This window comes from Lissotriton vulgaris, chromosome 5 (assembly GCF_964263255.1).
Source record: "Lissotriton vulgaris chromosome 5, aLisVul1.2, whole genome shotgun sequence".
Classification (NCBI taxonomy): Eukaryota; Metazoa; Chordata; class Amphibia; order Caudata; family Salamandridae; genus Lissotriton; species Lissotriton vulgaris.
This window is the reverse complement of record NC_141693.1, coordinates 433,305,668-433,333,490: the sequence shown is the minus strand read 5'-3', so window position 1 is coordinate 433,333,490 and position 27,823 is coordinate 433,305,668. Positions and strand designations below refer to the sequence as shown.

The 27,823-nt window shown below is 42.0% G+C and overlaps 1 protein-coding gene across 4 annotated transcripts in view; it reads left to right on the top strand.

Annotated features, from left to right (window-relative positions):
* Positions 1-27,823, top strand: part of MTG1 (mitochondrial ribosome associated GTPase 1) — a 195,853-nt gene that overhangs the window by 115,376 nt on the left and 52,654 nt on the right. For all 4 annotated transcript variants that reach the window (XM_086921847.1, XM_086921848.1, XM_086921849.1 and 1 more), the window contains exons 6-9: positions 12,801-12,857; positions 13,637-13,727; positions 20,550-20,611; positions 21,326-21,422. In XM_086921847.1, coding sequence (XP_086777973.1) covers positions 12,801-12,857; positions 13,637-13,727; positions 20,550-20,611; positions 21,326-21,422 — 307 coding nt within the window. The remainder of the gene's footprint in view (positions 1-12,800; positions 12,858-13,636; positions 13,728-20,549; positions 20,612-21,325; positions 21,423-27,823) is intronic.

Below are 27,823 nucleotides of genomic sequence, written 5' to 3'. Positions count from 1 at the left end.
CATAAAAAGAACTTTCCTTATCACCCAACTCTTTTCCCTAGCAGCTGGGCTACAGGTGAATGTGGAGAAAACACACTGCATGACGGTGGGACAATGGGACAAACTGTCTCAGCTCCCAGTGAAACTTTCCAAAGACCCAGTAAAAATACTGGGGATTCTTTTTTCACAGGACATGAAGGGAGAAATAAACTGGGAGAAGATCCAGACAAAGCTCAAGCAGAAAATGGCGCTCTGGACGACAAGAAAACTTTCCCTGGAAGGGAAAGTCTTGGTGCTGAAAGCAATATGTCTTCCAATCCTGATGTTTATTGCTATGATTTTCCCTCCATCACACAGGTGGACAAAAGTGACACAAAGACTTTTTGCAAACTTCGTTTGGTGGTCAAAAATTGAAAAACTAAAAAGAGACACAGTTTTCAAACTACCCACAAAAGGAGGGAAAGACCTGCCAAACCTCCATGACTTCCTGATGTCACATTTTGTTAAAAACGTACTGGGGAATGCAAAGAAATACTCACATGTGGCTGCCTACACACTGTTTGCTACAAGCTTCATCTTATCAAGAGAGGGCATATGTAAACTGGACAATACAAAGCCTTTTTTACTAGAACCACCCCCTGCGTACAAAGGCATCAAACCTTTCTTCAAGAAGCTGGAAGAGAGACAAATTCAAGCGAAGGACATCACACCCCAGATGGCCTTAAGCAAAGAACTGAAAGAAACGGACTCAGTGACAATGGTAAACAACTTATCAGAGAAGCAATCAGGGAAGGTTTGGGAGATGGTGAACCACAAAGACTTGACAAACTCCCAGAAAGACTTGGCATGGATGAGGGTATCCAAATGCCTACCAGTGAAGCAATTCCAACATGCAAGGAAACTGGCAAAAACAGCAAGATGCCCAACACCAGGCTGTGCAGCAGATGAATCCCTGATGCACTTCATTTGGAACTGCGGCGGAGCACAGAGCATGTGGAAGGCAATGGGACAGCTCATTAAAGAATTAACAGGACAGGCATCCCTGTCCTATGAACTGGTTCTATATGGGTTGGGCATGAAATGCAATGCAAATAAAGAAAGAACACTATGGAGAATAATAAACTGCGTGAAAGAGGCGATGTGGGATAGCCTAATGCGCTTCTTTGAGAATGGTTAAATGTACAACACCCAAATATAAGGGACTGCTTAAAATGTAAACCTGACAAATAATTTTAAATAAAGTATATTTTTACAACAAAAAAAAAAACAGTCCTAGGATGCTTGTTTCCAGTCCAGTGAGGACTTGCCCTTGCAGTTCGGGGTGGACTGTTCCTATAAGGAGCAGGGTCAAGACTGATTTGCATATGGCTGGGTTCAAACTGGAATGGCATGGAGAGAACAAAAACTATGGCTTTAGGCCCAGATCTCTGTACTGGGGTGAATGTTTGACATTGTTCGGCATTCTGTCCATCAATTGTTCTTTTTACTACTGTATTCCTAGGCACATCAAGACTCTCTAGGCAGTGGTCCAAGATATTGTCTGTTACCTGCTTCACTTGCAAATATCGGGCTTCACTTACACCTCCATTACACTTAATTTAGCTTTAGTTCCTGCTGCCTTTCAGAACGGGGAACACATATAACTCTTCATGCTTCCAGTTATTAACGTCTTTATGGAAGGACTTAAGTCATTTCACCCAGAGTGCCTCCTGCTTTCACTCATGACCCCTGCCCCTTGTTTATTTGAACCTACTATGCTCTGTTGTTGCGTGCAGCTGCGTAATCCCGTGAGGCTACGTGAGGAGGAGGTGGTGAGGAGGACGCGAGGCTGAGGCGAAATACAGAAGAAGGAGAAGAGGAGCAGAATCTGGGAATTCAGGCCCCCGGCCCGCCCCGGTACCCGAGGCAGGTGGCAGGAGGACACGCTGCTTCAGAATTAAAGCGGCATACTGCCGGAAACGTGAAAAACGCTGAACCCTCACACGGCATTACTTGGCCCTTGGTCCCAGGCTCTTGGTGAAGTGAGGGACAAGGTTGTAGGAAGGCATGGAGAGTGGGGGGTGAAGACGTCTTTCCACAAAGCGCTGCAAGTAAAACAAAATAATAGGGAACTATGTATGCTCCCTTATGGGGCATAATAATACTTAAGGAAAATAATCTCCCAGTTAATCTGGCTATAGTGATAAAGCGAGCTCAGCACCAAGAAGAACTGCGTCCTCAAGAAGAGTCCCCAGAGTGCAAGTGGGAAGGGCACGGGTGCAGGCACACGCATAAAGCACAACAGAGGTGAGTGAAAAAGAGTTTTCTTTTTCTTCTCCTTCTTTTTCAACAGTATAACTGGCCACCCCTGTTTGGAGGACTGAGTTTGGAAAATAAGGGGTAGTGACAGGTAGGGCACAGAGAAGTAGCTATACATAATTTGAAGAGACTAAAAGATGGCTCCAAGGAAGAATAAAAGTACGCTGGGTCAGACCCAGAAGCAAAAAGACCTACCTATAGATCAAAAAGCTTCATGAGAAAGCTTAGTGTGCCTAGGGACAAAATCAAAACCGAAACGAGTACAGAAGACAGAAGAGAAATTATCTAAAGAGTCATCGCAAGTGGGACGAAAGGGAGGAATAGCATCTAACTCCCTGAAAGACTTTGTGGGGAAGCACTTTAAAAGGGTCTTCTCACCAGCTAAGTCCCCTGCTGCCGAAGCAGAACTAGTAGGGAAGGAATCATGGATGGGGGATTCCTCCCTCATCTTGGATGAACAAATGATGGACTCTGTAAATTTGATCAACCAATCCCTACAGTCCTTAACAGGTTATAAGGGACTAATAATGTCACCTTGACTATCCTCATCCCCAAGGATGTCTTTAAAGTGTGATTCCCAGGAAACAAATAGTGGTGACTTAAGGCAAGAGGAGGAAGATGTCCCAGCCTTGGATGGAAGTTCGAAGGGAAGAGAAAGACAAGAAGTGTACGGCGATCAGAATACAGCGTCCATGGGCAGCAATGGCTGTAATCAATCCTTACAGCTTAATTTAGAATCTTCAGCAACACCAGCCTCTTCAATGTTGGAACTGATGCTAATGCTGCAAAGGTCACTCCTGGGGCTCTTGGAAGTTACAATGTTAAACCATGACATTTTATAAACACAGAAATGCCACTTTTCTAAGATTGAGGGGGAGCTTCAAGAAATCATGGGCCAAATGCCATCAATGTTAAGACCTGTCCCTGACCCCCGACCCTCTTGCCCCAGTTGTGGTGGGAGAGGAGGCCGTGATCGCAGAACCCCCAATCAACAACCACAAAGTTTATATCTAGAGATGGCCGATGTTGGTAAAAAGAAGGGGCGGGTATACTAGACATGGTTTACGAAAACGGGTGAGATCCGTAGGAAGAGGTGCTCAAAGAAAGGGTAATACTAGAGTGGTGGAAAAAAGGAGAGTGATGGAGGAATTATCAGAACCAGCTGAACAAGAGCTAAAATGAAAACCTTTTAAAACTGTGAGAGTAAGTGCGAGTAAAATACGTACAGAAAGTACGGAGAAACCTGCAAAGAAATTAATGAAAAAGGGGATTTGTGGTAGTAAATAAAACTACCAGGAGAAGTCGATAAGGCATATAAAATGTATACCATCTAATATAACTAGAATACCTGGTATTACTACTTCCCATACAGAGAGGCCTTATTTGGGCAATATATTAGATGAAGGGGCTAGAATTAACAAAAATGGAAAGGTGGGAGGTGCACTGCACGGTAGAACAAAGTGTAAGAAGAGGATTTCAGAAGGATGAGTGCACTCTAGGGTGGCGGATCCGTCTAGCGCCTAGAGATAAACAAGTGATAGGTGTACGCAAGGATTTGCAAATACATCCCCTATAAGAGGCACTCCATAATAGTTCATCGAAATGATTCCAAAGTTCAAATATAGAGTTTTATTGATCAATTATTTTTCATAGAGATGAAGGTTTCAATGATATTTTAGTCATATCACGATGTTGAAAACACGATGTAATGTATACAAATAGTAAGTGTTACATCCACTTATAGGTGCCCTTTTTGAGCGCCGCGCCTTTTTAAACTCTCGTTTGCTAAACTTCCGTTTGCGTTAAATTCGCGCTTTGGTTAATCTCCCGAATTCACTAACGGTGACGTTCTGCTGTATACCCGGTCTCACCACTTGCATGCCACACCATTCACGTCTTGCCCCTGGGATGCACCTTTTAAATTCGTAAAGCAATGTCCATGTGTAGCTCACCTTTTCATTTTTTCCATCCCTTCACACGATCCCAACAGCATATTGATAGGCACGTTAACACCAGCTAGTTATTACCCCATCACATTCCCCCAGTCCTTACCCTCCCTGATTTGGGCTTATTTCTTCTTTGTTCCCAGCTCTCCTTGATAAAGGGTGTCCAGCCCGAAATGCATTGGAGGAGTTGACGTTTTACCATGTATACATTACATCGTGTTTTCAACATCATGATATGACTAAAATATCATTGAAACCTTCATCTCTATGAAAAATAATTGATCAATAAAACTCTATATTTGAACTTTGGAATCATTTCGATGAACTATTATGGAGTGCCTCTTATAGGGGATGTATTTGCAAATCCTTGCGTACACCTATCACTTGTTTATCTCTAGGGGCTAGAATTAATACACAACAGCCACATAGGGGGCCCATATCGGTAGGAATGGAGGACAAAGGAAATAGGTGGCTGTATTTTGAACAAATGAGAATGGGAAGGGGCAGGAAAAAAACGAAGAAGAGGGCGCATTTAAATAGGTCCCTTCTCCTTAACTCATTTGCTCACTGTCCCAATCTGAAAGGAATAGGTTGAAAAGACCTCCGACAGGTGGGCTTCCACCCAACCATTGATGGAAAAGAGCTTACCAGGGTACAAGTTTACTCTGACCTTGTAAAAATTGCCATAGAGAAGGCAGAGAGTGAAATACTAAAAGCATGGATTCGGTTAGTACCTAATGAAGAAGTAGAGAGAGAACATAATGTTCAGCAAGAGAAATCCCTCTTAAAGCATCATGCAGGACTAGGAAAGAGGCAAGTGAGACTACTGGAAAGAGAAGCAGGATCAGGCTTGGGAAATCTTAATACAGAAATAAACCATTCTGATTTGGAGGATTCTTGGAAGAATTGGAGCCATAGTACAAGCTCCCCAGGGCCTTCCCACCGTTACTTAGAGGAAACCAATAGATATGGGCTCCTTAGTGATGTAGAATAGGAATTGGGGTTGCCACATGGCTTACAACTGGTCTCTTGGAATATAAATGGATTAGGAAATCTAATAAAGCATGAACGGATAAAAGAACTGGCAAAAAAAATGATATCATTTGTATCCAAGAGACCTGGCTATGTGGCGAGACCCCTGTAGTTGATGGGTTTCGACCAATTCTATCATCCGGCAATGAAATCTAGGTCTGGTCGCCCTGCAGGTGGCTTATTGACATTATTATCCACAAAACTAGTGAAAAATGTACTTAAGCTCTCTGTAACATATAAATGGCTGCTTGGTTGTAGAATATCCCTAATCGTTGCGGATAAAAAGAATGAAAATGTGTTGACCCTAAATGTATATATGCAATGGGGTTCCCAGGAGGAATATGGTGTTGAAATGGTATATTTTAATTATGATATAGTTTTCCTGTGCGAAAAGTATAATTCAGATTTGATCTTGTTGGTGGGAGATTTTAATCATAAACTAAACCCAAAGCAGATAGATCTTTTGTATTTGGAAATCTTGGAGTCCTATGATATAAATCAAGCAAAGTTTCCTGAAAGCCTTTGTTCAATTCATGATGCAAAGTTGGGAAATTACCTAGCAACAAAAAGTCTTTTTTGTTTGAATGGTAGGTTATCCCAAGATTGCCCGGCAAAGAAAACTTCTAAACAAGGGACTCAAAAATTGTCCCATAGACTATATTTGTATGCCAGCATGGAATTTTGCTTTAGTAAAGGGCTTCAGGATTAGTCACATAGAAGGCAGTGACCACAATATACTAGAACTAGAACTGGTAAACTTTCATCAGATTGTCTGTGAGAAAGTAATTACACAACAAATGGACTACCCAAGGCGCATAACAACTCGGTTAACAGAAGAATACACAGAAAAGTTAACTAGGCTCCAGCAAAGCATTGATCTAGGACGTGTGAGTGGCTTAAATCTGGCTTGATATGTTGGGAAAATAAATCAGTGGTAAGAAGTATCAAGGTAGAACTCAGAACAGATGTAAGGGCTACTAAGAGTAAACAAAATACACTGGTTAGACAAGGAAACTGGTTCAACATAGACTGTCTAAACAAGAAAAGAGAACTAAGGATGGAAGAGCATAGCCTGCGTAAAAAATTTGATAAGATCAGGGCTGAAAATCTTGTCAAACTAAAGAAAGACTATACCATGCTTCTTTATAGTACTAAAGGAGCCCACAAGGAAACCTGCTGGGGAAAACTGCTGGAGGCTATTGAATTTAAGAACATACAACAGTTCTGGAAGCTGGTACAATCAGCAACTGAACCTTCCGTCGCCTCAATGAATTGTGTGGTGGAAGAGGGTGCCTGTGAGGATTATCTGCAGGAACTATGTACCCCGGGGAGAGAAATTGACGAGGAAGTACTAGGGGACTGGAGTGGCCTGGTAGAAGATCTAAAAACAGATTTCTCAGTAGAAAATGTGTTCAATACGATAAAGACCCTGAATTTAACAAGAGCTGCAGGCCCAGATAACCTGCCAGCAATGATAATAAAATTAGGTGTCCTGGTGGGCAGAATTCTTTTCCCTAATGTTTTTAGTAATCTTAGAATCGGGGAGGATCCTAACTAACTGGAAGGGTGCGATAATCAGGCCGATTCATAAGAAAGGGGGCGTTTATGCACCAAAGAATTATAGATTAATTAACTTACTTGACATTGGAGAAAAGATTTTTGCTAAAATAATACTAGGAAATTTAAATGATTGGGCAGAATGGGGATCAGTCATCCCAGTTGAACAAGAGGGATTTAAAGAAGGCCATTCAACAATAGATCATTGCTTTGCCCTATGGGCACTGGCCCAGAAATCGATAGAGCAAAATGGGAAGCTGCATTGTTGCTTTGTCGATTTCCGGGGAGCCTTTGACTCTGTGGACCGTAATTGCCTCTGGGACGACATGATAAAATATGGAGTACCGGATGGCATATTGATGATTTTAAAAGAGTTTCATAGAGAGAATTGGGCCTGGTTATCAGAGACAAGCAAGGGTCACTTACCCATAAGATATCTGTAGGGAATGGCCTCAGGCAGGGGTACGTTTTGGCACCTTTGTTATTTGCTATTTTTTTTTTGCAGATCTCCCTGCAGTATTAGAAGGAGACAGAAGTGCAAGCCCAAGAATGAGTGGTAACAAAGTGCCTGCCTCCTTTACGCAGATGATCTTGTGATCCTTGATCAAACAGAAATAGGACTCCAAAGGAAATTAAATGCTTTTCAAAATTATTGTGATAGAAAGTTTTTAACTGTAAATATGGAAAAAACAAAAGTCTTATGCTTTTGGAAGAGTCATAAGAATTTTAATTGATTTTTAGGTCAAGACAAATTGGAGGTAGTTAAAGAATACTGATACTTAGGCCTCTGGTTTGATTGTGCGTTAAAATGGCGCACCCACTTGGAGGCACAAAAAGCAAAAGCTTTCTCGTCAGTGTGTGGGCTTAAAAAATGTAATAAAGAATATGGTGATATTTTACACAGACCCATGCTAAAGGCTTTCGAAGCAATGATCCCCCTGCAAGTACTGTACGGGTCAGAAGTTCTTTACTGAGTGGTAAATGCGTGTGTGATCGGGAAGAAGGGAACATTTTAAAAATACTAATGTCACTACCAAGCTGCACAATGATCCAAGCATTTAGAATGGAGCTAGGGTTACCATCATGAAGTGTGCAGACCCAAATGTCTTTGTTAAGATTCTGGAAACCCCAGGACCCAGGGATGTACAGAAGGGCTCACAATGGTGCAGGGAGGAGTTTCAAACAAGTAGCCTTAGCTGGGCAAAGGCTGTGAGAAGAAACCTCCAGAAAATAGCATTGTGCCTTAATGTGAGACTCTCTCAGCAATCCCTGGTAGTCAATTTTACAAAGAGAATGTTTAGGGAACAAGGGCAGGCTTATTCAAGATCGCAGAACCTAGACTACACGACAGGGAAAAAATCGGTCCAGTGGTTAAAAAGCTCATGGGCAAATGAAGCTTGGTTTCCGTACTTGGATAACTTGCCCAACCAAGGCTTAAGATATGAAATTTTAAGGGCCCGAGTTGGTATTAATCCATGGAAGACGGAAGAAAAAATAAAGGCTGCATTGATTCGCCCAGATGCTATCTGTAAATGTGGGCTAGGAATAAGAAACAACACTCTGCACATATTGCTTGATTGCACATTGGTCTTAGCCATACAGAAACTGTTTTTACGTCCAATATTTTTAACATATAAGCAAACTTCGCGTGCCCAAGCCGTCTGTTTACTCACAGATATACCATTGCTAGATATTGCAATTGGACTGGGAACATTTCTGAAAGCAGCAAAATAATTTGTAAGACTATGGTCTAAATAAACAATGTTTTTCTCTCTCTCTCTCTCTCTCTCATGCCCTGGACAGTTCCTTTCTTGGAAGGTAGCTTTCCTAGTGTTAGTCACCTCTTCCAGACATGTGAGGGAGCTTCTTGCTCCTACACTTGTCGAACCTTTTTTTAAGTTCACACAAAATCCTGAATTTCTCCCGAAAGTGGTCTCTTCTTTCCACCTCAAACTGTTGAACTGCTAGTGTTTTTTTTCCTCATCCACAGTCGATGGCAGAGAGGGCTTTTCAAACACTAGATATTTAAAAAACCCTCATGTATTAAATTGATAGTTCAAAACACCTCTGTAAGACAAAGTAGCTCTTAGCCTCTTTTTCTAAACCACACATGGGTTATGCTCCCTCTAAAGCAGGGATAGCAATTCTCATGGGTCAAATGTATACAGACATGTTAGAATTTTTCGCTTTTCCTCCCATAACCCACTCTACTTGTAAAAAAAATCTCTTTTGGGGCTTCCTCCGTCAAATTCCAATAGCTTGCATCTGCAAAGCAGCTACCTGATAGACTCTCCACACTGTCATCAAGCATTACTGTGTAAATGTTTTAGCATGCCAACAAGCTAACGTTGGCCAGGCTGTCCATAGCACACTATTCCAATCTTCTGCAATTTCCTCCAGCTAGCTCCTGATTGCTCCTGCTTAGGGGAGGACTACTTTACAGTCTATGTACAACATGTGTATCTAGAGCTACATATGCCACAAGCGGAACATGTTACTTACCCTGTAAGCATCTGTTAGTGGCACATAGTGCTGTAGATTAACATGCACCCACCCCCCTCCACAGAAGGCTTTGGTTGTTGCAAATACCTTTCCTTCTCCTTTCTATGCATGGCCATCTTCGTTATCTCTACACTTCATTTCCATCTTCATCTGCCATGCATTACCAGCAATAGGTGGAGTCACTATACCTACCTTGTGACCTGAAGGTTTCTTAAAAGAAAAACACATTGCACTAGCCCGAGCACAATACTAGGTGGCAGGAGTATGCACTGCATGTGAATCTACAGCACTACGTGCCACAAACAGATACTTAAATGGTTAAGTAACATTTTCCTGATGTTTAAAACTGTTTATTTCAACTGTCTCATCCTTCTACTTTGCACATGAATCATACCCACACAGAACATTGTTAAAAAAGCACTAATGCATATCACTAACAATGAGAATAGTATAAACATTTTTAACTTGGGTGAAATGTCATTTGGCAACCCACAACACTAAAGACTACTTCTATGCGTACTATGAGAGCGTGGACAAGCTAACTTGCATCTAGAGTTTCTTGGGATTCAGCACAGTGCCCACCTGTTTACAGCAAAAAGCTGCAATCATCAGAAAGCCAGGAGAAAGTGTTCCCTACAATGGAAAACACACATCTGCTAGGCTCATCTCCTCTCGGAAATTGGTTTGATTAAGCTCTCAGCACACAAATGGATGGTGCAGCAGTGTGGCAGCGTCTGGCAGGATATTGTGCTATAATCTTGCTCGAAGTCCTGTCTGAGCCAGTGGCCACTTCATGGGGTTTTTATAGTATTGGCCATAGACCTTTATCCTACATGGGGTAATTTTCATTAAATGCCATACTTAACCTTTATGTATCAATATGATAGTCTTAAGATGAACCAGGAGGAACCATTATGACAAAAGAATGTCAATTTAGGCTACACTGTTTGTTATATTCGTTGTCTGACCTTGACATATAGATAACTGGGAACTTGTACAAAACTGTTGTCATTTTAGGTGTTTTGTCAAAGTCGTAGTCTTGATGATTTGACACTTTCACAGGTTTTTCAAAAGATAAGGGCAGACAGTATCTAGGTCAAAGGTAGACGGAACAATGATCTGTCAAATAATGGAGTCTTGGACTTCTCAAAATTATGTCTGGCCTTGAGGTCTTTACAATAACGTTAATGGTTTTACTGGTAATGCAATAGTGAATCCTAACATGTTGTTTTGAGGTCTCGCGCCTAGCGTTGCAGTGCGCAGCAGTGGTCGCACAGCACAAGACCTCTTGTAGGGGGTTCTGAAAGCTGACCACACGCTTGTGCATCTGGTTTTGCTTTCGCCGGCTGCAATTGGCTTTAGCGTGCTTTTTAAAAAAAAATACTGCACGCAATTAGGCAAAGGCGGGCGCATGTCCCGCCTGTGCTCCGCCCTTTCCTATTGGTGTCTGTTACGCGCAGCTGGAGCGGCACAGACAACAGGCTCCCTCGCCCCCGCTCCTCTGTGGTGCGGGCGCACCACTGGTTTCGATTCCGTGGTTTTATTTTTTTGAAGTTGCATTAGATTCCTGTCAGTTCACAGTGTGATGACGCGCTCTAGATGGCGGGAGAGGCGGTGGTCTTCTGTTGACCCGGGGCTACAATTCCTGGAGAGGGAAGGCGCATTCCACCCTGTCTAAGGCTATTCTGAAATTTGTAAGGCGGATTGGTGTATATGAGAGCAAGATATAGCGCTATGTATAGGACGCACAACATGTCCCAGACAACTTTTAACTGTTTTTTAAAACTAAAACCGACCTGAAGTTATATGAGTGCTATGCTTAACCACCACTTACATTGGATGACAGCACATAAGAAAGAAAAAAAACAGCATATTGATTGTTTAGAGTCTTGGGGAATAATAATTTGCCCAAAAACACAGGGAATTGAGATGACGTTGATATTAGAACCAGGCTCCTCATTTGCCCCATCAGCAGCTCTGGCCGCTACCCGCATCCCCTCTCCCCGGGAGACTTAAGGCTCCATATTCCCGTTTACAGTAAATGCCTATATATTCTTCAATAGACATGTGTGATCCTGAACGTACAGAGCTAGTATCTGGTCAGGATACAACAGCATTTCCAGGCGTTGGGCAGTGGCATTTAGGCGGGGTGGGGGACGGGGGTGGTGTCTTCCCAGTTTGTTTGAAGATGGAGCAGCCCGACAATATCAAAACCTGGGACCCTGTACCGCCTGCTATTGGTTGTGACTTTACTTACAAATGGGAGTTGGAGGGTTATGTGCATGGATTCTCCTTATATTACATATGAAGGAGTCTAATCACATCGTGAGTATTGCAACCACTTATGTCCCCTACTGCTTTTATTTATCCTGTTCTAAGATGGCGCCTATGTAGATGATGTAAAAATAAAAATGAACATCCATAAAATTTGAGGAAGGTGCTAGAGACTTCGTCTCACTGTAGTAGAAAATCGAACCCCAATGTGACTTGGATTCCTTGATAAAATAAATGGATGGAATCTGGCTGCATGCACAGGCGTCACATGTCTCATGGAGATCCGAAGCACACCACCCCGTCTTGCTCAGCAGCAGGTGCGGCTGGACTGCAAGCAAGTTAGAACAAGCATTTGCAATTTTGCAATGTAATAGGTCTCACATTTGCGAGAGAAGCTATTAGTATTGTAAATGACAATGCTTTTTATTTATGTTTCAAAACCAAAACATAAATAAAAGGCATTGTCATTTACAATGCCAACAGCTCAAACTTGCGTGAATGTGAGACCTATTGCATTGCATATGCTTGTTTTTATTAAGGTGGTGACACTGACAAAACCAAAAGTCTTGACTTGTATGTACTGACTCTCCTCATAATGTGTTACCTTGACAAAGCATAATGTAGTTATTATTATTGATGTGATGACCCCTTAACAAAGCCATTCGTCCTGCTTCATTTAACACCCTGTTATATTGTGATGCTGCATTTGGTTTAGGTAGGTGGTACTGTGACTATGGTGTTTAAGATCCACTGTCACCAAAGGTGCTTCCATCTACCGGAATGTGTGGCGCTTAGTAGTGTGTGTGTGTGTGTGTGTGTGTGTGTGTGTTTGTGTGCACAGTAAAAGTACTTTTCATTTATAAAAGTAAAAACACTGACTGGACAAAACATTGAGTTTTGTTGTTACATGGCAGTGCATTAAGATTGTTAGCCCACACCACCTTCCTTGAGTATGCCTTGGACTGCTATGCATCGCTACCCTGAGAAAGTCATGTTTTACAATGGGGTTATTTGTTTCCAGTAAAAAGACAATTGGGTACATAATACGTGAGCAGGATTCACATCCTTTGCAGCTAGAAGCCCAATTTCTTACATTCTTCCATTAACTGACTCACTAGGAATTGCTTGAATGTCCTCTTGTTTGGGTGATTACATACAGAACATATGTACTTTAGTCTGCTTAGTTTCTGTCTGTGCTTCTTTGTTTTTCAGGTGGTTCCCATGGCCACAGAAGTGATCCAGTCCAGTAATCGGTTCCAGCGGACTGAGGTCAGCTCAGAGAAATGTAAACATGGGTTTATGTATAGAATTTGTCGGGGAGGCATAATCACTTTGCTCTGAAGATTCTCTTAATTGGTCTTAGGCCTTATCACTACAGATTCCGGATTCTCTTTTACTTTAATTTAAGCTTCGTTTCGATGTGTGTGCTAGTATGTCTCTCGTTTGCTCTCTGCCTTAGACTGTTGACAATCTCAAATTGGAAAATTGAACTCGGTGGCCAGGCCTTGCCTCCACATTCAAATTCGTTGTGACATGTTTCTTTTGCTTTCAGACTTGATTTCCCACTTGTCCTTTTTTCTCCAAAAACTGATTTGGTTTCTGTGATTTATTTTTCCTGCTACCCTTACATTTGCTTGCTGACTCTGCTGTCTCTCTTTCTGCTAAACTGTACCTCCTGCTCTCTGTCTTCATTTGCCTCTGCCTTTTTACTCTGCCTCTTTCTGTATCTCCCTGCCTTTCTATTTCTTACTTTGTACCTTGATCTCATTCTTTGTTTCTCCCTCTCCTGCTGTAACCTTTGCTCTCTTACTCTCTGCCTTGCTTGTTCTCCATTCTGGTTTTGTCACTTTCTGCCTATCTCCCACTCTGTTTTACTTTCTTTGTCTTCTTGCTTTGCTTTCTCACTCTCATCACCGTTCTTGCTCTCTTTCACTCTCCTTCATGTTCCTTCTCATGCACTACCTTTGTCTTCTCCCACTTTTCTGTTTCTCTGCATGTTGAATTGATTTTTTCTGAGGGAGTTCTAATTTGAACTTTCTTTGTTCCAGACCCTGGGCTATTGTATCATGGTGATCGGAGTGCCAAATGTGGGGAAGTCATCAGTGATTAACGCCATACGAAGGCAGCATCTCAAAAAGGGTACGGACGAGATTAGTAAAACCTATTCTAAGATACAGAAATCATAGTCACTTTCTTGCAAGCTGATCATTCCTCCCACAAATCCTAGTGTCATCCTTTGCATTCCCAGGTCTTAACCCCTTCCATGCTCATGACAAGGTCAGCTCGTCATGCAGTACACTGGTCGTGTGCTTATGACGAGCTGACCTTGTCATGAACAATGGTAAATATAATTCTTCAACACAGGAGGGGAATTCCCTTTGCACTGATGTGGTTAAACTAGGGTGCTAAAAAGCCGGCATTAGGAAAGCATTGAAGATCCCATATGAGTCATGCACAACAAAGACAATAAGAAATCACTTTATTTGTGTTGGGGTCTGAGATAACTACTATCATAAATGTCTCCCTATAACAAGGAATATTTTTCATTGTTTTAAAAAACTGAATATTCACCCCTGCTCTAAAAAACGCACCAACCCACTAGAACAGTCTCATCCCCTAACCCCCTTTCTTAGCAAGATCACAGAAGGCAAGGTTACTCCACAAGTGCAGGCCTTCACGGAGTAAAAACTTAATTTTACATGACAGGTTCTCTGGATTCAGGCCAGACAAAGTGATACAAATTATTAAATCAATGATATCAAGGAGCACCTGCTATCCTCATTAGACTTGGAAAATTCCAAATTATTGCTCCTCACTGACCTGCCCCCGACATATGATACGATGTATGGCAAAGCATTATTGGACTGGGTAGGGAAACCATCTGGATTCTCTGGCATGGCACTCCAGTAGAGCAATTTCTTCTTTTTAAATCACAGCCAGCAAATCAGATTCGGCTCTTCACCATCAACAGTAAAACCCATCTCATGTGATGTTGCAAAGGGATCTCTGCTGTTACCCCTTTTGCTGAACATCTACATGAAGTGATTCGTTCAGTTGTTATCACAGTATGACGTAGAATTCCAAATATACGACGCGGGCACCAGCTTCATAACCGGGTAGATTATCACAGTTGGCATTGTGAAGACCTATATGCCTGCCTGAATTAAGCTTATTACTAGATGAAGAAGAGTTATGGCTACCTGAAGGGGTCAAAAAAATAAATCTTTGAATGCGGCGATGCATAGTGTGATAGCCTTCTCTTAATCTAACTGGAAGAATGAGGTCTCTCACCATAATCCACCAACACAGTGAGAATTTGTATAGTATGGTTCAAATGAGAATTATCATTTAGCTGTCTTATCTTGGTAGTTACCAAAAATATCAATTTGAACCTTGTGATGCCAAGAAGATTCTGCCACTGCTCCTTCTGCCTTAATGTACTGAGCTGTCAAGGCATTAATAGTTATCAAACCTTGCGGTCTGCAATGTTCTCTATGGTGGAACCACAAAGAAAAAGAGATGGAAACTCCAGTTACTGCAAGCCCAAGATGCTAGATTTTGTTTCAATTTAAACAAATCATCACACATCAAACCAACTTTTAAAGACCGCATTGTCTTCTGGTAACACAGGGAATTATAGTCATAATTATGTACACCAACTTCAAAACTTACATTGGTCAACGTCCAGAATTCTTTAAATGGTTGTTCTTGAACTGCACTCCAAGTCCCAAGCTGTGAGACAGTAGCAAAAGCTTGCTAGTTGAGGCGAAGTTTAATAAAGGAGCCCTGATAGCCAGCCTCTGTAGCCTACAGGTCCTTACAGGTCCTAGGCCATCCTATTTTGGTAACTCTGATATCCTTTGGGATCATGTTCGCGCTATATAAAACTTTATAAATAAATATCCTCTACAGGCTAAAGTAAAATGGCCTACTTCTACAACAATTGTTTGCTGTTTCCAGCTAAATTGGGAACAACTCACCTCAAAGTGCAGACTTTTTAGTGATTAGGGCTACGAAATGACAGTACATTATAAGTGAGGAATTGTTCAAGACAAATATATCAACAGACACTTCAGGATCCCTCATGACTTCTGAACTAGGCTCTGGAGAGATGCGGGTGTGATGTTTTAGAACTGTTAATACATGTGAGGCTGGAGTGAGTGTAGGGGCCCATTCTTTCTTTCTCCTGCAGGCCACTGAGTAGCTACTGGTTGTTGCTGTGTACCCTACGCCACAGTATTGGATCTAATTTGGAAATGCTAAAAAAAAAGGACTTCTGATTCACAGATTTAAATAGGCCAATGGGCAATCCAGTGCCTCTATTACCCATTGCGCTCCACCTATTTAGGCCTTCTGAGCCCTAATCCGGTCATATTTTTGTTGGCGAAATATGCCCTAGCAGCTAGAGCTGAAGGAGATGTGGCCTAGCAGCTAGAGCAGCCGACTTTAGAACCTGAGGATCCAGATTCGAACCCAGGCCTCAACACCACACCAGTTGATTATAGACAGATCACTTAATCTCCCTGTGCATCAAAAATTTGAAATGTTATGTTTGAATACTTTTTTTTTAATCCCCACTGGATGTACCCATTCGTGCGGATAATCTCTCATTCCCCCAAGTAATGTACAGCGCTCTGCTGCTTCTAAGCTATGTTTGCGCTATATAAATACCAGTACTTTCAGATTTGTTTTGTTCTTCGAATTATGTTGTATTAGAATTATCACCCAAACCTTCATTTGGAAATAAGAAGTGTTATTGTGGGATTAAAGTGTGGCACAAGGCTAATGGTGCTCTGCCAGTTGACACTGTGTTCCACTACATAATTCTTTCTGACCTTTCGTCAGTGAAGTATAATATAAAAGGCTTTGGTTATTAATTTATTGAGAATTTGTATGTAGCCCGTACACTGCAAGAGAGGATCAGAGACCTTTACAGAGGTGGCTATACAAAAAAACCTTCAGAAAAACATCAAAGGCTAGACAGACCTGTATGGATATGGATTTGAAAAGGAGGGAACAGGTCATACACACAATATGGAATAAATGTGAGACATCGATTAAAACAGTTCAAAGTTAAAATATCAAAAGAAAATCATTGAAGGCCAAACATTGAGCAAGTGTACTTAATGCCCTGACTAATTGCAGAGGTCAGTGTTTATGGTAAGAAATCAAACGAAGCAGGACGTAATGAAAGCAAGAAGTGCAAAAGCACAAGGTATCAACATATGATAATAGAACAATTGAAACCCAGTAAAACCATAGGTTATTCATACCGGCAGGTATTTACGGAAATCAGTTTATTGAAATGCAGCCGGAGAATTATAAGTATTTACCAGGTTTGCTGAGGACAACTGGCAGTTTTGCAACAGAGTGGGTAAGCCAAACTCAAACCCAACATCCTAAACAAGTGCAGTGCGAAAAACACTTTGCAGCCGGTGTACAACTCAAGGGAAGGGAGGAAAACCTTGGCCTATAGAGACGATGGAGAGAAGAGTTGGTCTAAGAATAAATATTTGCGTTCTTCTTTGAATATTGAAAGAGAATATAGTTATAATATCAGGTGGTGTGACATTCCAGAGTTTGGGCATTTATACTAAGAAAGATTGTTTCAAAGTGTGTTTTTATTGAACACAAGGGTTTTAAGGAGAGTGAATGTCAACAGCAGAGTTTGTGAGAGTCCCTGGAAATCTTCCTCTTATTTTGCATACTGTGATAATGTTCAGAGTGAAACAGTTTAAGCACTAGGTATAAAAGTTTGTATAAACTATGAGATTGTGGAATGGGTTTGATAAAAGTGTAATTGTCTTTCCCAGAGGACAAGTGTGCTGCTGCTCAAAAAGGCTTTGATTGGGACAGGTGAAGTTTCCATGATCAAGTCTTGATAATACCAGTGCTTGGATGTTATTCTTGAGGTGATGCTCCCAATGGAAATGCTTGATCCTCAGGATCAGTCTCAATTGATGCTTGACACAGCTAGCCATGCTGGCCATATGCTTCAGGCGATTGTACTTACTGTGAATCGCAAAGGTTTGTCTTTCATTTATTAGTGGGGATCAGCCTGAGATAATGGTGGAGTCAACCATTCATTTTTTAGTACTGCACATGATTGGGGCGAAATAACTAGGAGTTTGCAATGACAAGCAGTCATTTCGGATTTTTTCTTGTTAAGGGTATTGGTGGGAAAAGTGATATCAGAGGAAGAAGAGACATTCAGATGTAGCTATGGATCATTGTCGTATTGGTAATGTAAGATTGCTGAATCTCAGATGTAACCCAAGGGTTCAAGATGGATATTAAAGAGAGACATAGCTAAAAAGGTATGTCTGTTGAACTCCATGTGTACCAGAATTAGGGTTGGAAAAGGAACTATCAATTTTGATAGTTTGTGATCGGTTAGAAAGATAGGATTTTACACCAGTTCAGATTGTTGTCTTCAAGACCAGGCGATCTTTTACTGTGTGTACAAAGATGACACGATTGATGGTGTTGAAGGCTGCTCAATAGATATAGCTAGGATGAATCTCTGGTGTCCAGAATGCACAGGGCATTATCGATTTGTATTATTATTTATTTATTTATTTTTTGCATGAAATTGATTTCAGTGCTGCAGCTCCCTGTAAAGTCAGACTGAAAGTAATTAAAAAGATTCTTATCCTTTACACATTTTACACAGGCACATTTTCTAGATTTTAATGAGAAATGGTACAATCCTAATTGGCTGATAATGTTTTAAGTTTCACACATTTACAGAGGGTATTTTAGGAGAATTGACAATTGATCCATTTTTAAGCAGACAGGAACAACTTGAAATTGAGAGAACGAGAGCTTAAAAAGGTTTAGTCATTAGGGTATCTCTTTATTCAAGTTCAAAGGTAATAGGTCGATCACATGTTTAGAGGGTTTAAGAATGGAGATTGTGCTATAAAGCTCCATATTTGAGATCTCTGAAATGATTCCAGGTGTTTTTAGAGATTTTCTGTGTAGTGCAGGCTGGAATAAAATAAAGTGCTGACAAAGGCTCATCACTCGCTTTGACCTTAAAATAAAAAAATGTGACTGAATTTGTTGCATTTCACTTAAGGTTCATTTGATGGCACAGGATTTGTGCCAACATTGACAAACTCGTAGAGCTCCTTTGGGGCGATTTCTGCTGGTTCAATTTGCAGCTTAATGAAGTAAGAGTCAGTTTCGATGATGTGATGATCTTGTGGCCGCGTGAAGGTGTTCCAAATCAAACTGGGCAGGTTTCAGCAGCATGAACGTTCAATTTCTCTGAATAGTTTTTTTTCTCTTTGTTGAGTTCTGTGGTATAGCAGTGTGAGGACGTTTTATGTGTATTTATTTTTGTCACTGTGTGAGGCATTGTCATTTAGAATCCGAGTCTTGGCATGATTCTATTGTTTGTGGCATCGTAGTGCGTCCTAGAAAACCTGGGTGGGGCTGTGATGAGACGCTATGATCATGGACATTAGACAATGACCAGAGCAATCCACCACAATGTAGTCCTTACTTAAGATACCGACTGCTTTGGCACTAATGAGGCCCTCGAAGACCCCTTTGATGCGGGTTGCTTTAAAACAATACTGAATCAAGATTTTTTTCTGCAGGAAGATATCAAAAGAGAATGATGAGTTGTCAGAGGGATTACCCCAGTGAAGATTCAAATCACTGGTAAAAGTGTGATTATCTTCAGCATATCAGCTGTATTGATCTTTTCTTGTTACCTCTTCCGTGGAGGGCTCAAAGCTTCTTTCAAAAACCCCAGTGCCAGCCCATCTCACAAAATGACTGTTGTCTGTAGGAGTGTTGATTCTAATAGACCGACTCTCTGAACCTATTGTTTGGGATCAAGTACTACACATTTTATGGTTTTGTTGTCTCTGGATAAGAAGACCCAAACCGTTACAGCACAAACACTTTGGCTGTCAACTTACAGCAGGCACTATGATTTTGGGAAATATGATTATCTTCTGCTAAACAAAGATATGCATCCACATGTGTAAGATCGAAATGTGTGGTATATAGTTTACCGAGGTAAAGTCTTTACTAATGGTGCAAGTGCTCTTAAGGCAATACAGTGAGCTGGTAAGCTCAGCTCGCTACAGTGATTCCAATACAACCGTATGTCCACATTTACAAACTTGAACAGTTTGTGGCTATTTCTAATGCTTCCAGAATGCTCCTTGGTTACACAAATGCTTGCAGAAGAAGAAAAGAAAAATTGGGGATTGTTTTCAACATACAATTTGCCCAAGCAAAATTTGTAATTTTAAAAAAGGGTTGAAAGTCTGAACCAGTTTCGCTAAATGATTGTCCAATATTTTAAGAAAGCTTTAAGTACTATTTCTCTACAACATCAGTTAAATAAAAAAGTTTAATGTATGCTTGCATTAAAAAAAAAAATAGTGTAGCAACAGTGTAAAACCATTAAGGGCAACATTGTGTGAAACGTATTAAAAAAAATACACTAGGGGCCTCTTCCTTAAAACAAAACAAAAAAGGCACGACGTTGCACTTGCAGTTCCATGACCTTGCATTTGCACAGATTTACGACTTTCATAAATTTAGTGAAGTAGTCCTAGAAGTAAGACTCCTAGTTAACGTTTAGGAAATCCATTTTGGCACAAGCAAATATACACATGACCATTTGCTCATGGAAAATTTGCAACTCAAGCGTGGATCTGCTTTTTCCTTGTTTTCATCTAGTGATATATATTTTACACTGTGAATCTTTGTGCCCTATACCCCACCTTATATTTTAGAGGGGGTGGTTCCTTTCAACACTGGCAGTCATTTTATTCCTCACTTTGCCATGAGTAGATTTCCAACCTTTGTTTTGGCATAACCAAGCCAGGTTTAATATTTGTACCTACTATATGTACTGTGCAGGTTAAATGGTGGATATATTCTGTGGGCTATGCTTGTTAATTAAACTAATGCATACTTTTCCTTCTTTTACAGGAAAAGCTTCCAGGGTTGGTGCAATGCCGGGTATTACCAGAGCAGTGCTTTCTAGGATCCAGGTACGTGACACTGTTGATGCTCCCTCAGGAAGCTCGATAAGACTCTGCTCCTTGGCTGCCCTCACATGGTCCCTACAATTCCACCAACCTACATTCAGGCTGAGTACCCCAACTGCCTCTCATCAAAGCTTCTGCTGAAGCACAATGTCCCATGCCATTGCTCTAACTGCCCCCAAATTGATGTTTCACCCCTAATTGCACCCATCTATGGTCTGTATCCTCATAGCATCTGTTCAAGTCCTATCTTACTGCACCCATCCAGCTTTCATTCCTCTCACTACACACATACAGATGTTGTCCCTCTCTATATCCATCCATGTCACTTAGGTTTTGTCCCCCTCATGCAAGCATCCAGGTTATGTTGGCTTAGAAATGCGTTTTGTTGACTGTTGGCTCGTTAGCTAGAGCTGTGCTCTTCCTGTTTTAATCATTGTCAGAGTTATGTCCTATCTTGTTGTTAGTGTGTCACAGCTGTACATATAAGTACTGTACGTTTATAAGTCAGAACAGTGTATTTTTCTGGCTACGGTTTTTATCTGTGCTGTGTTTGCCCTGAGTCTGATCTTGCAGGAATCCTCACATAGAACGATATGCTTGTAAGCCAATGCTGCACATTTCTTTACTGTCACTCTTTAGCTCTCAATGTATGTGTGTCTCAAAGCTTCACGAATTCGCCTTTATAGATGGGAACCCTTGTTGCTTTTCACTTCACAGGTGTGTGATAAGCCCCCCATATATCTGTTGGATACCCCAGGGATCCTCACTCCCCAGGTGGAGACAATTGAGAATGGCATGAAACTGGCGTTATGTGGTAAGTGACCACATTAATGCTTCATTTATTCGCCACGATTTGACTTACTGCATTGTGTGTTAAGCGACCTCTTTAATGCTTTCCATAGTGGCTTTCCTTCACTTGCTAAATAGGAGCCTGTTTTACCCTGCTAAATGATTTAAAGCTGTACTGGAGAGCTTGTGTCTGTCAAAGGGAACTTGCATCATTAGAAGAACACAGCACGTCCAATCTACCAACCAAGATGGCCATGCAACTTCTCAGCCTGTCCTCCTCCATACTTTTGTCCTCCCTTAGTCCAAGCTAAGTCTGTTTAATTGTACCTGACTGGGGGACTGACTGCGTGTTGGTGACTTCAAACCCATTCTCCACACTGGGTGCTCCAGAAAGACCAAGAGTTCAAGTGTGTCTCTCCTTGCTCTGAGGGGAATGTGTTGGTTGGTCAATCATGGAAGTTAATCCCATTCTTGTTATCTTGCCAGCCAGAAAGGTGTAGAAACGTTTCCACACATTTTGTGGTGAACCCAGCAGATGTCATAAGACTGTCTATTGTGCAGCTAGGTTTGCCTGATGACCAGCATGGCACTTCATACGGTGCTCGGCTTCATAGATGCTGTAAAATAGCGCACCTAGTATCTGTTAGTCAGTCGTCCAACTGGCAGGCTGACCTTTAGCCCTGGCCTTAACAACAACTCACTAGTGCTGATCCTGGTGATGTCTCAAGGACAGCATCTGGGGTCGGGTGAATTGGTAATCATGATGCCTCTGAGTTGGTCACTCCCACTCGCCGGAATAACTAATCCCTGGCATCTGGAAGGTCAATCCTTGGCTCATTTTTACACATCTTGGAGGGAGGCAGCAAGAGCCTTGTGAAAAGTCAGTCTTTGCGCCACTGAGAGAAAGATACTCTTCAACCTGACTGATATCCCTCCATGGTTCTGTAGGCAGCTCAACTTAGCTCCCTGATGTCCTCCTAAACAAGAATCTTATGGGCACATGCATCAACCTATTTAGGAAGTGCAAACGGTGCGAATCGGTAAATTCGGCCGTTTGCGCTTCCTAAATAGGTTTTTGGGATGCATGAAACAATTTTTCAAAATTCGCTTTTTTTTGCATTTCCTAAAAATGCGAATGCATTTAAGGAATCGCATTTGTGCGATTCCTTAAATGCAATGCATCAATTTTTTAAAAAATGCGAATTTTGAAATAGGAAGTGCAAATTAACACGAGGTTGACCCTCGTGTTAATTTGCGAAATTCTTTAAAAAAGCACAAAAATGCATTTTGGAAAGTGTCATGTTACAGACACACATGTCCTTAGGACATGTGTGTGTGAAACATGCACTTTAAAATACATTTCAGGGGTGCAGGGGGGTCCTTTGGACCCCCCTCTGCACCCTTGCAATGCATCAACAAATTGCGAATTCCAAAAAATAGAAATGCAAAACGGCATTGATTCCTATGGGCCTCTAGGCCCATAGGAATCAATGTAATGCAATTCCTTAATTGCGATTCGCAATTAAGGAATCGCAAATTCCGAAAATTTAGGATTTCTTGATGCATAGGATTTTGCAATTCCTAAATTGCGATTCCTTAATTTTCGCAATTTAGGAAATGCAAATTCCTACAATGATGCATGTGCCCCTTAGTTTTTAAAATAGCAGCACTGGTCCCTTTTATGCACATGGGCTACTCTGTTAAAGGTTTCCTGCTTGGGAATGCAAATGCAGGGACAAAGGTCTGTAGTCCCTTTCAGACCGATCCATTCCTGCAGTTTCAGCCAATAATAGAGGGCTGCAAAGTGGGACTTACCTAATTAATGTTCACTAGGCAGCCCCACAAATGTTCTATTCGCAATTCAAACTATGAATGTATAGGTCGCATCACAAGTTACATTCTTATTCACAAACCAATCAGTGTACAAAAATTGCACATCCCAGGTTTGCAAATGGGATTAGCACATTAGGTCCATACTCCTTTGTGGCCCCCTCACAATCAGAAATTCCGTTATTTAGGTGCAAAAAGCACCCATAAAAAGTGCATTATTCCAATTAAAACCATGACTAAGATATCATACAAATAACCGTACATATAAAAACATGTAGTCAGTCAGTCAATTTTATTCGATTACTTAAAATCATTAAAGTACAAAAACAGAACACAGACATAAGCAATATTATAAATCTTTTGACATAACAATTAAAATACATAGACGATATTTCAATTAATTATAAAACACTATCACCTAATCAGACCCCTTAACCTAACAATAGCAGTAGACCTCAAGCGATGAACCGTACATAAAAAACATGTAAATTTATATCCGAATACAGCGAATTCATATGCAGTAAAACAAGAAAGTGATAGAAGAAATAATTAAATCACTCAAAGTGCAAAGTAGTACCTGACGGTGCAACAAATCTAAAAAATATCCTACGTATAGACAACAGTCAACAACCGCCAGTTGCTGTAGGAAGCATATAGTTGATCTACACTGTCTAAAATTGTGCAATCTAATAAATGGAATTGAACATTTTTTGGCGTATTTTTTATAGAATGAATTCATTCATTCATGAAAATTTAACACTGTCTGAGCAGATCTTCCATAATAATGGCACATGCTAACACTTTTCTGAAGGCCCAAAGGGAAGCAAAGCAGGCACATAATTATATTATTCCCTAAAGCAGAATAATAAGGATCTTTCCAAACACCCACAGGCATTAGACCAATATTGTGCCAGTGCACTCTCTATGCTCTATGGAGAGTTAGCTAAAGCTGGAGAGTTTATAATTCCCATTGAGAGCTTTTGTGAGCAGTCATAGTTTAATACTAGTGCTTTCATATGCTTTTTGTCTGGTCCCCGGCTGGAGGCCTCAGTGAAGGCATGATGCAGCCCTATCTCGTGAGTTTTTTTCACATATGCTAATCATGGAATACTTAGGCCCTTATTGCACACTAGGCAATCTTTAATGATCGCTTGATTCGGGGCAGCCTTCTCAATTTTCCATATGGATAACCACAAAAGTAGGGGGCTAGCGAAATATTACTCGCGCCTAACTCCTTGTGACAAAAAAAATAAGAGGTGGATAAAACCTTTCTACAAAATTGATTTTTCTCCACCTGAATAGCTACGCCATTAGTAATGCCCCATAACTCGGCGCTGGTCATTGCCACAGGCACGTACTGTGTAGCATAAATCTGCAAAAGCGGAGAGAGTACCCCCGCCCCCCAACTCCCCCCGCGGGGGACTGTGGTAGGCAAAAGAGAGAGCCAACGCCTCTTGATAGCTTCAGCCTACAATGTGTAACATTGGTACCAAAAAGCCTAATGAATCAAAAATAACCCCAAGACAAGAATAAATACTTGTTCTATCTAACCGATTAGTACCAACAGCAAGAGTAGAAACTTGAGTTTGTTTGAGGCCACAGGCCATAATGTATCATTTAAAAAAGTTTTTGAGACGATCAAGATCGGCCATAAATTGAGTGAAAGAAGTGACTAGCAGATGCAGATCTTTCGGAGTTCAGTCCATTAACACTACACTTTAGCGTATATAGCAGTGTTGGGAGAAATACACTATCATCCTTGGGAACCTCAGAGGTAATACCAGTTAAATAGGGGTTTCGTTTAATAACAGTGTGTGAGAAGTTGGACTGGTATATGATGTCCCCTGATTAAAGTGGGCACCTTGCACCCGTCCAAACAACCCTTATGATGATTTAAGAGGTTAAAGATTACCTTAGAAAGCTATCCAGGTGGTAGCTGTGAATAGCAGCCTTCAGGCTTAGTCTTGAAGGAATGTTAAGCAGCTTGTTTCTCCAGAATGCAACTATATAGTATTGATTAAATGAAAGGAGAACCGCACAATAGTTAAAAAATATGTATTTATAATTATAAGGCACCTTACATACCTCACCTTATCTGCTACACACATACAAACACAAAGCACACAACACTGTAGCACAGAAACAATCATAAGTAGCACAAATACACAGTGGGCTCCAGGGGGAGACCAAACCATATACTAAAATAGTGGTATAAAAACCACTACGAGTCAAGACAGTGTCTAGAGGATGTAGAATCACTGGGAACCAGAGGAACCACCCATGGTGATTAAGTACGGACCCAACAGAGGACGGGTGCAGTGTGAGAACATGACCGCGTGCTACATACAATTCAGTGGGAGAGTTGAGGTTTAAAGTTTAAGGACCCTTCCCAGTGGATTACGAAGACCCTTTGTAACTTAAAAGTTTGGAGAGCCACCCCAACCGTGGATACTGAAGTACCAGAGTTACCTATCCCAGGGAAGCCGGTTGCATAGGGTCGTAGTGGTGTCGGAAATCACTGTCGTTCTCAGTGGGAGCCTTCAAAGAAATGCCACTGCTTGAAAGAAGAAAAGTGTCCGGTGGAACCCACAGGTGGATTATTGATGGAAGAAACCTGAAAGCAGAGGTGACGGAGTCCGGGTCACACAGGAATGACCAGGGGCTCGGTAGACAAATGCCCACCGATGTCGGGTGCTTCAGGTGTGAAGATGGAGACCTTCACTCTACAGCTGCAGGGACCAGGAGACTTCTAGGATGACCTGGAGCCGGATACGAGCTGTCCCACGAAGGATATTAAGTGCTGAGGTGTCGGTGACAAGCTCCAACAAGCCTTGGCAGCGGCAACCCACAGATAAGGTCAAAGAAGGTTACGGTCTGGCCCAGCAAGGACCAGGGGACTCGCTACAGCAATGGGAGTCAGGGCAGGCCTGGGGCAACAAGGGGAGCCCAAGGAAATCAGTGTTGTCCTTTAAATGGACCCACAGGCCGAAGCCACAAGAGTCGCGAGGGGACCTCTAACAGTTTCACAAAGTAATAGCTTGCAGGGCACAGAGTGCGAGGAAGCCGAAGTCCTTGGTACAAAATGTGCACAGAGGTTGGGGCTATCGGTAGCACAATGCTCTTAGTTGGGGAACGCCAACGGGCATTTGCACTTGCAAAAGTACGAGGTGCACAGGGGTTAAGAGTTATGCGGTCCCCATTAGGGTACTGGCCTCAAACTTGGTGAGAGGGCAGAATGACCTCAAGGAACATAGGAACCCACCTCCTGTGTTGCTGGAGCCTTTGGAGTCCGCAGGAGATCAGCAGACCAGTCAGTTGCGTTGTGGTGCCTGTGTAAGCAGGGGAGTAACTCTTTCACCCCAAGGGAGATATTTCAGTTGTCCTTGATGCTCTACAGGTCATGCATGGAGCCTGTATAGTGAACAGGCACAGACGTTGCTGTGGACGGAAAAGGAGACCAAGTCGGGCCCAGTCGAAGTCCAGGGTGTCCAGACGGTCGAAGGTCAGTGGTTTCTTGTTCAGAATCTTGTCCACATCAAATCTAGGTTCCTACTGCCAGGTAAGCCCTTTTGTACCCACGCAAGAGGGTTGGACAGATTCAGGAGACCCTCCCAGGGGATGGTAAGGACAGTGGGGAGGTTACTCCCATGTCCTTTGTCCAGTTTCGGGCCAGAGCAGGAGCCAACGGCTCCCAGGACTGGTTTGAACTGGACTATGCACAGGGACACCAAATGTGGCCCTCGTGCAGACTTTCAGGTGCTTTGGAAGTGCACCCACCCAGCTCCAATACACTAAATCCTGTCTGGGAGGTGGTCACACCTCCCTGTGACAGGATGCCTATTGTGTTGCCTTCCCCTGCTCGAGCTTGGCTCATCAGCAGGAGGGCAGAACTGTGTCTCGGGTTGGCACTACCCCCTTTGTGCTGTCTGGGTTGAGAAGGCCGGGAAGACCAGGGACCCCACGAAGATTGCGTCTGAAGGGTAGAATCATACCTCATACCGAATCATACCTCCCACACCGGTTACTGATGTGGATGTATGATTCCAAGGTGTTTGATACCAAACACGACATGGTATGTTGCAGCCATTTTCGAGATAACATTTTATGCGAGCATATAATGCACCTCCACCTATATGCCTGGCTGAGTCACCGCCAACCCGGGAGAAAGGTCTTCCAAGGCTGCAGGGGTGCTCTACTCATGCAGGGGCACCCTCTCACATAAAACCCAGCAGCCTGGCTTCAGGATTGTCAAGGCATGCTATAGGGGTGACTTAGTAAACAAATATCTAAAGTAAGTGGTGCATGTACCATCTTACACAGGCTGCAATGGCAGGCCTGTAGTTCCATTTTGCATTACCTCTAATGGGTGGCATAATACATGATTCATCCCATGGGAGGCCTCTGGAGTACCTAGGCCCTGGGTACATGTGTACCATATACTAGGTTCTGACAAGGGTACCCCAGTATCCAATCTAGAGTGTACCTAATTACATGGCATAACATTTTAGGGAGAAAGCAGATGGACTAGGGTCCTGAATAGCAGGATCCCAGTCAGACTAGTCAAAAACAGTGTAACATCAAGCAAAATGTAGGGGT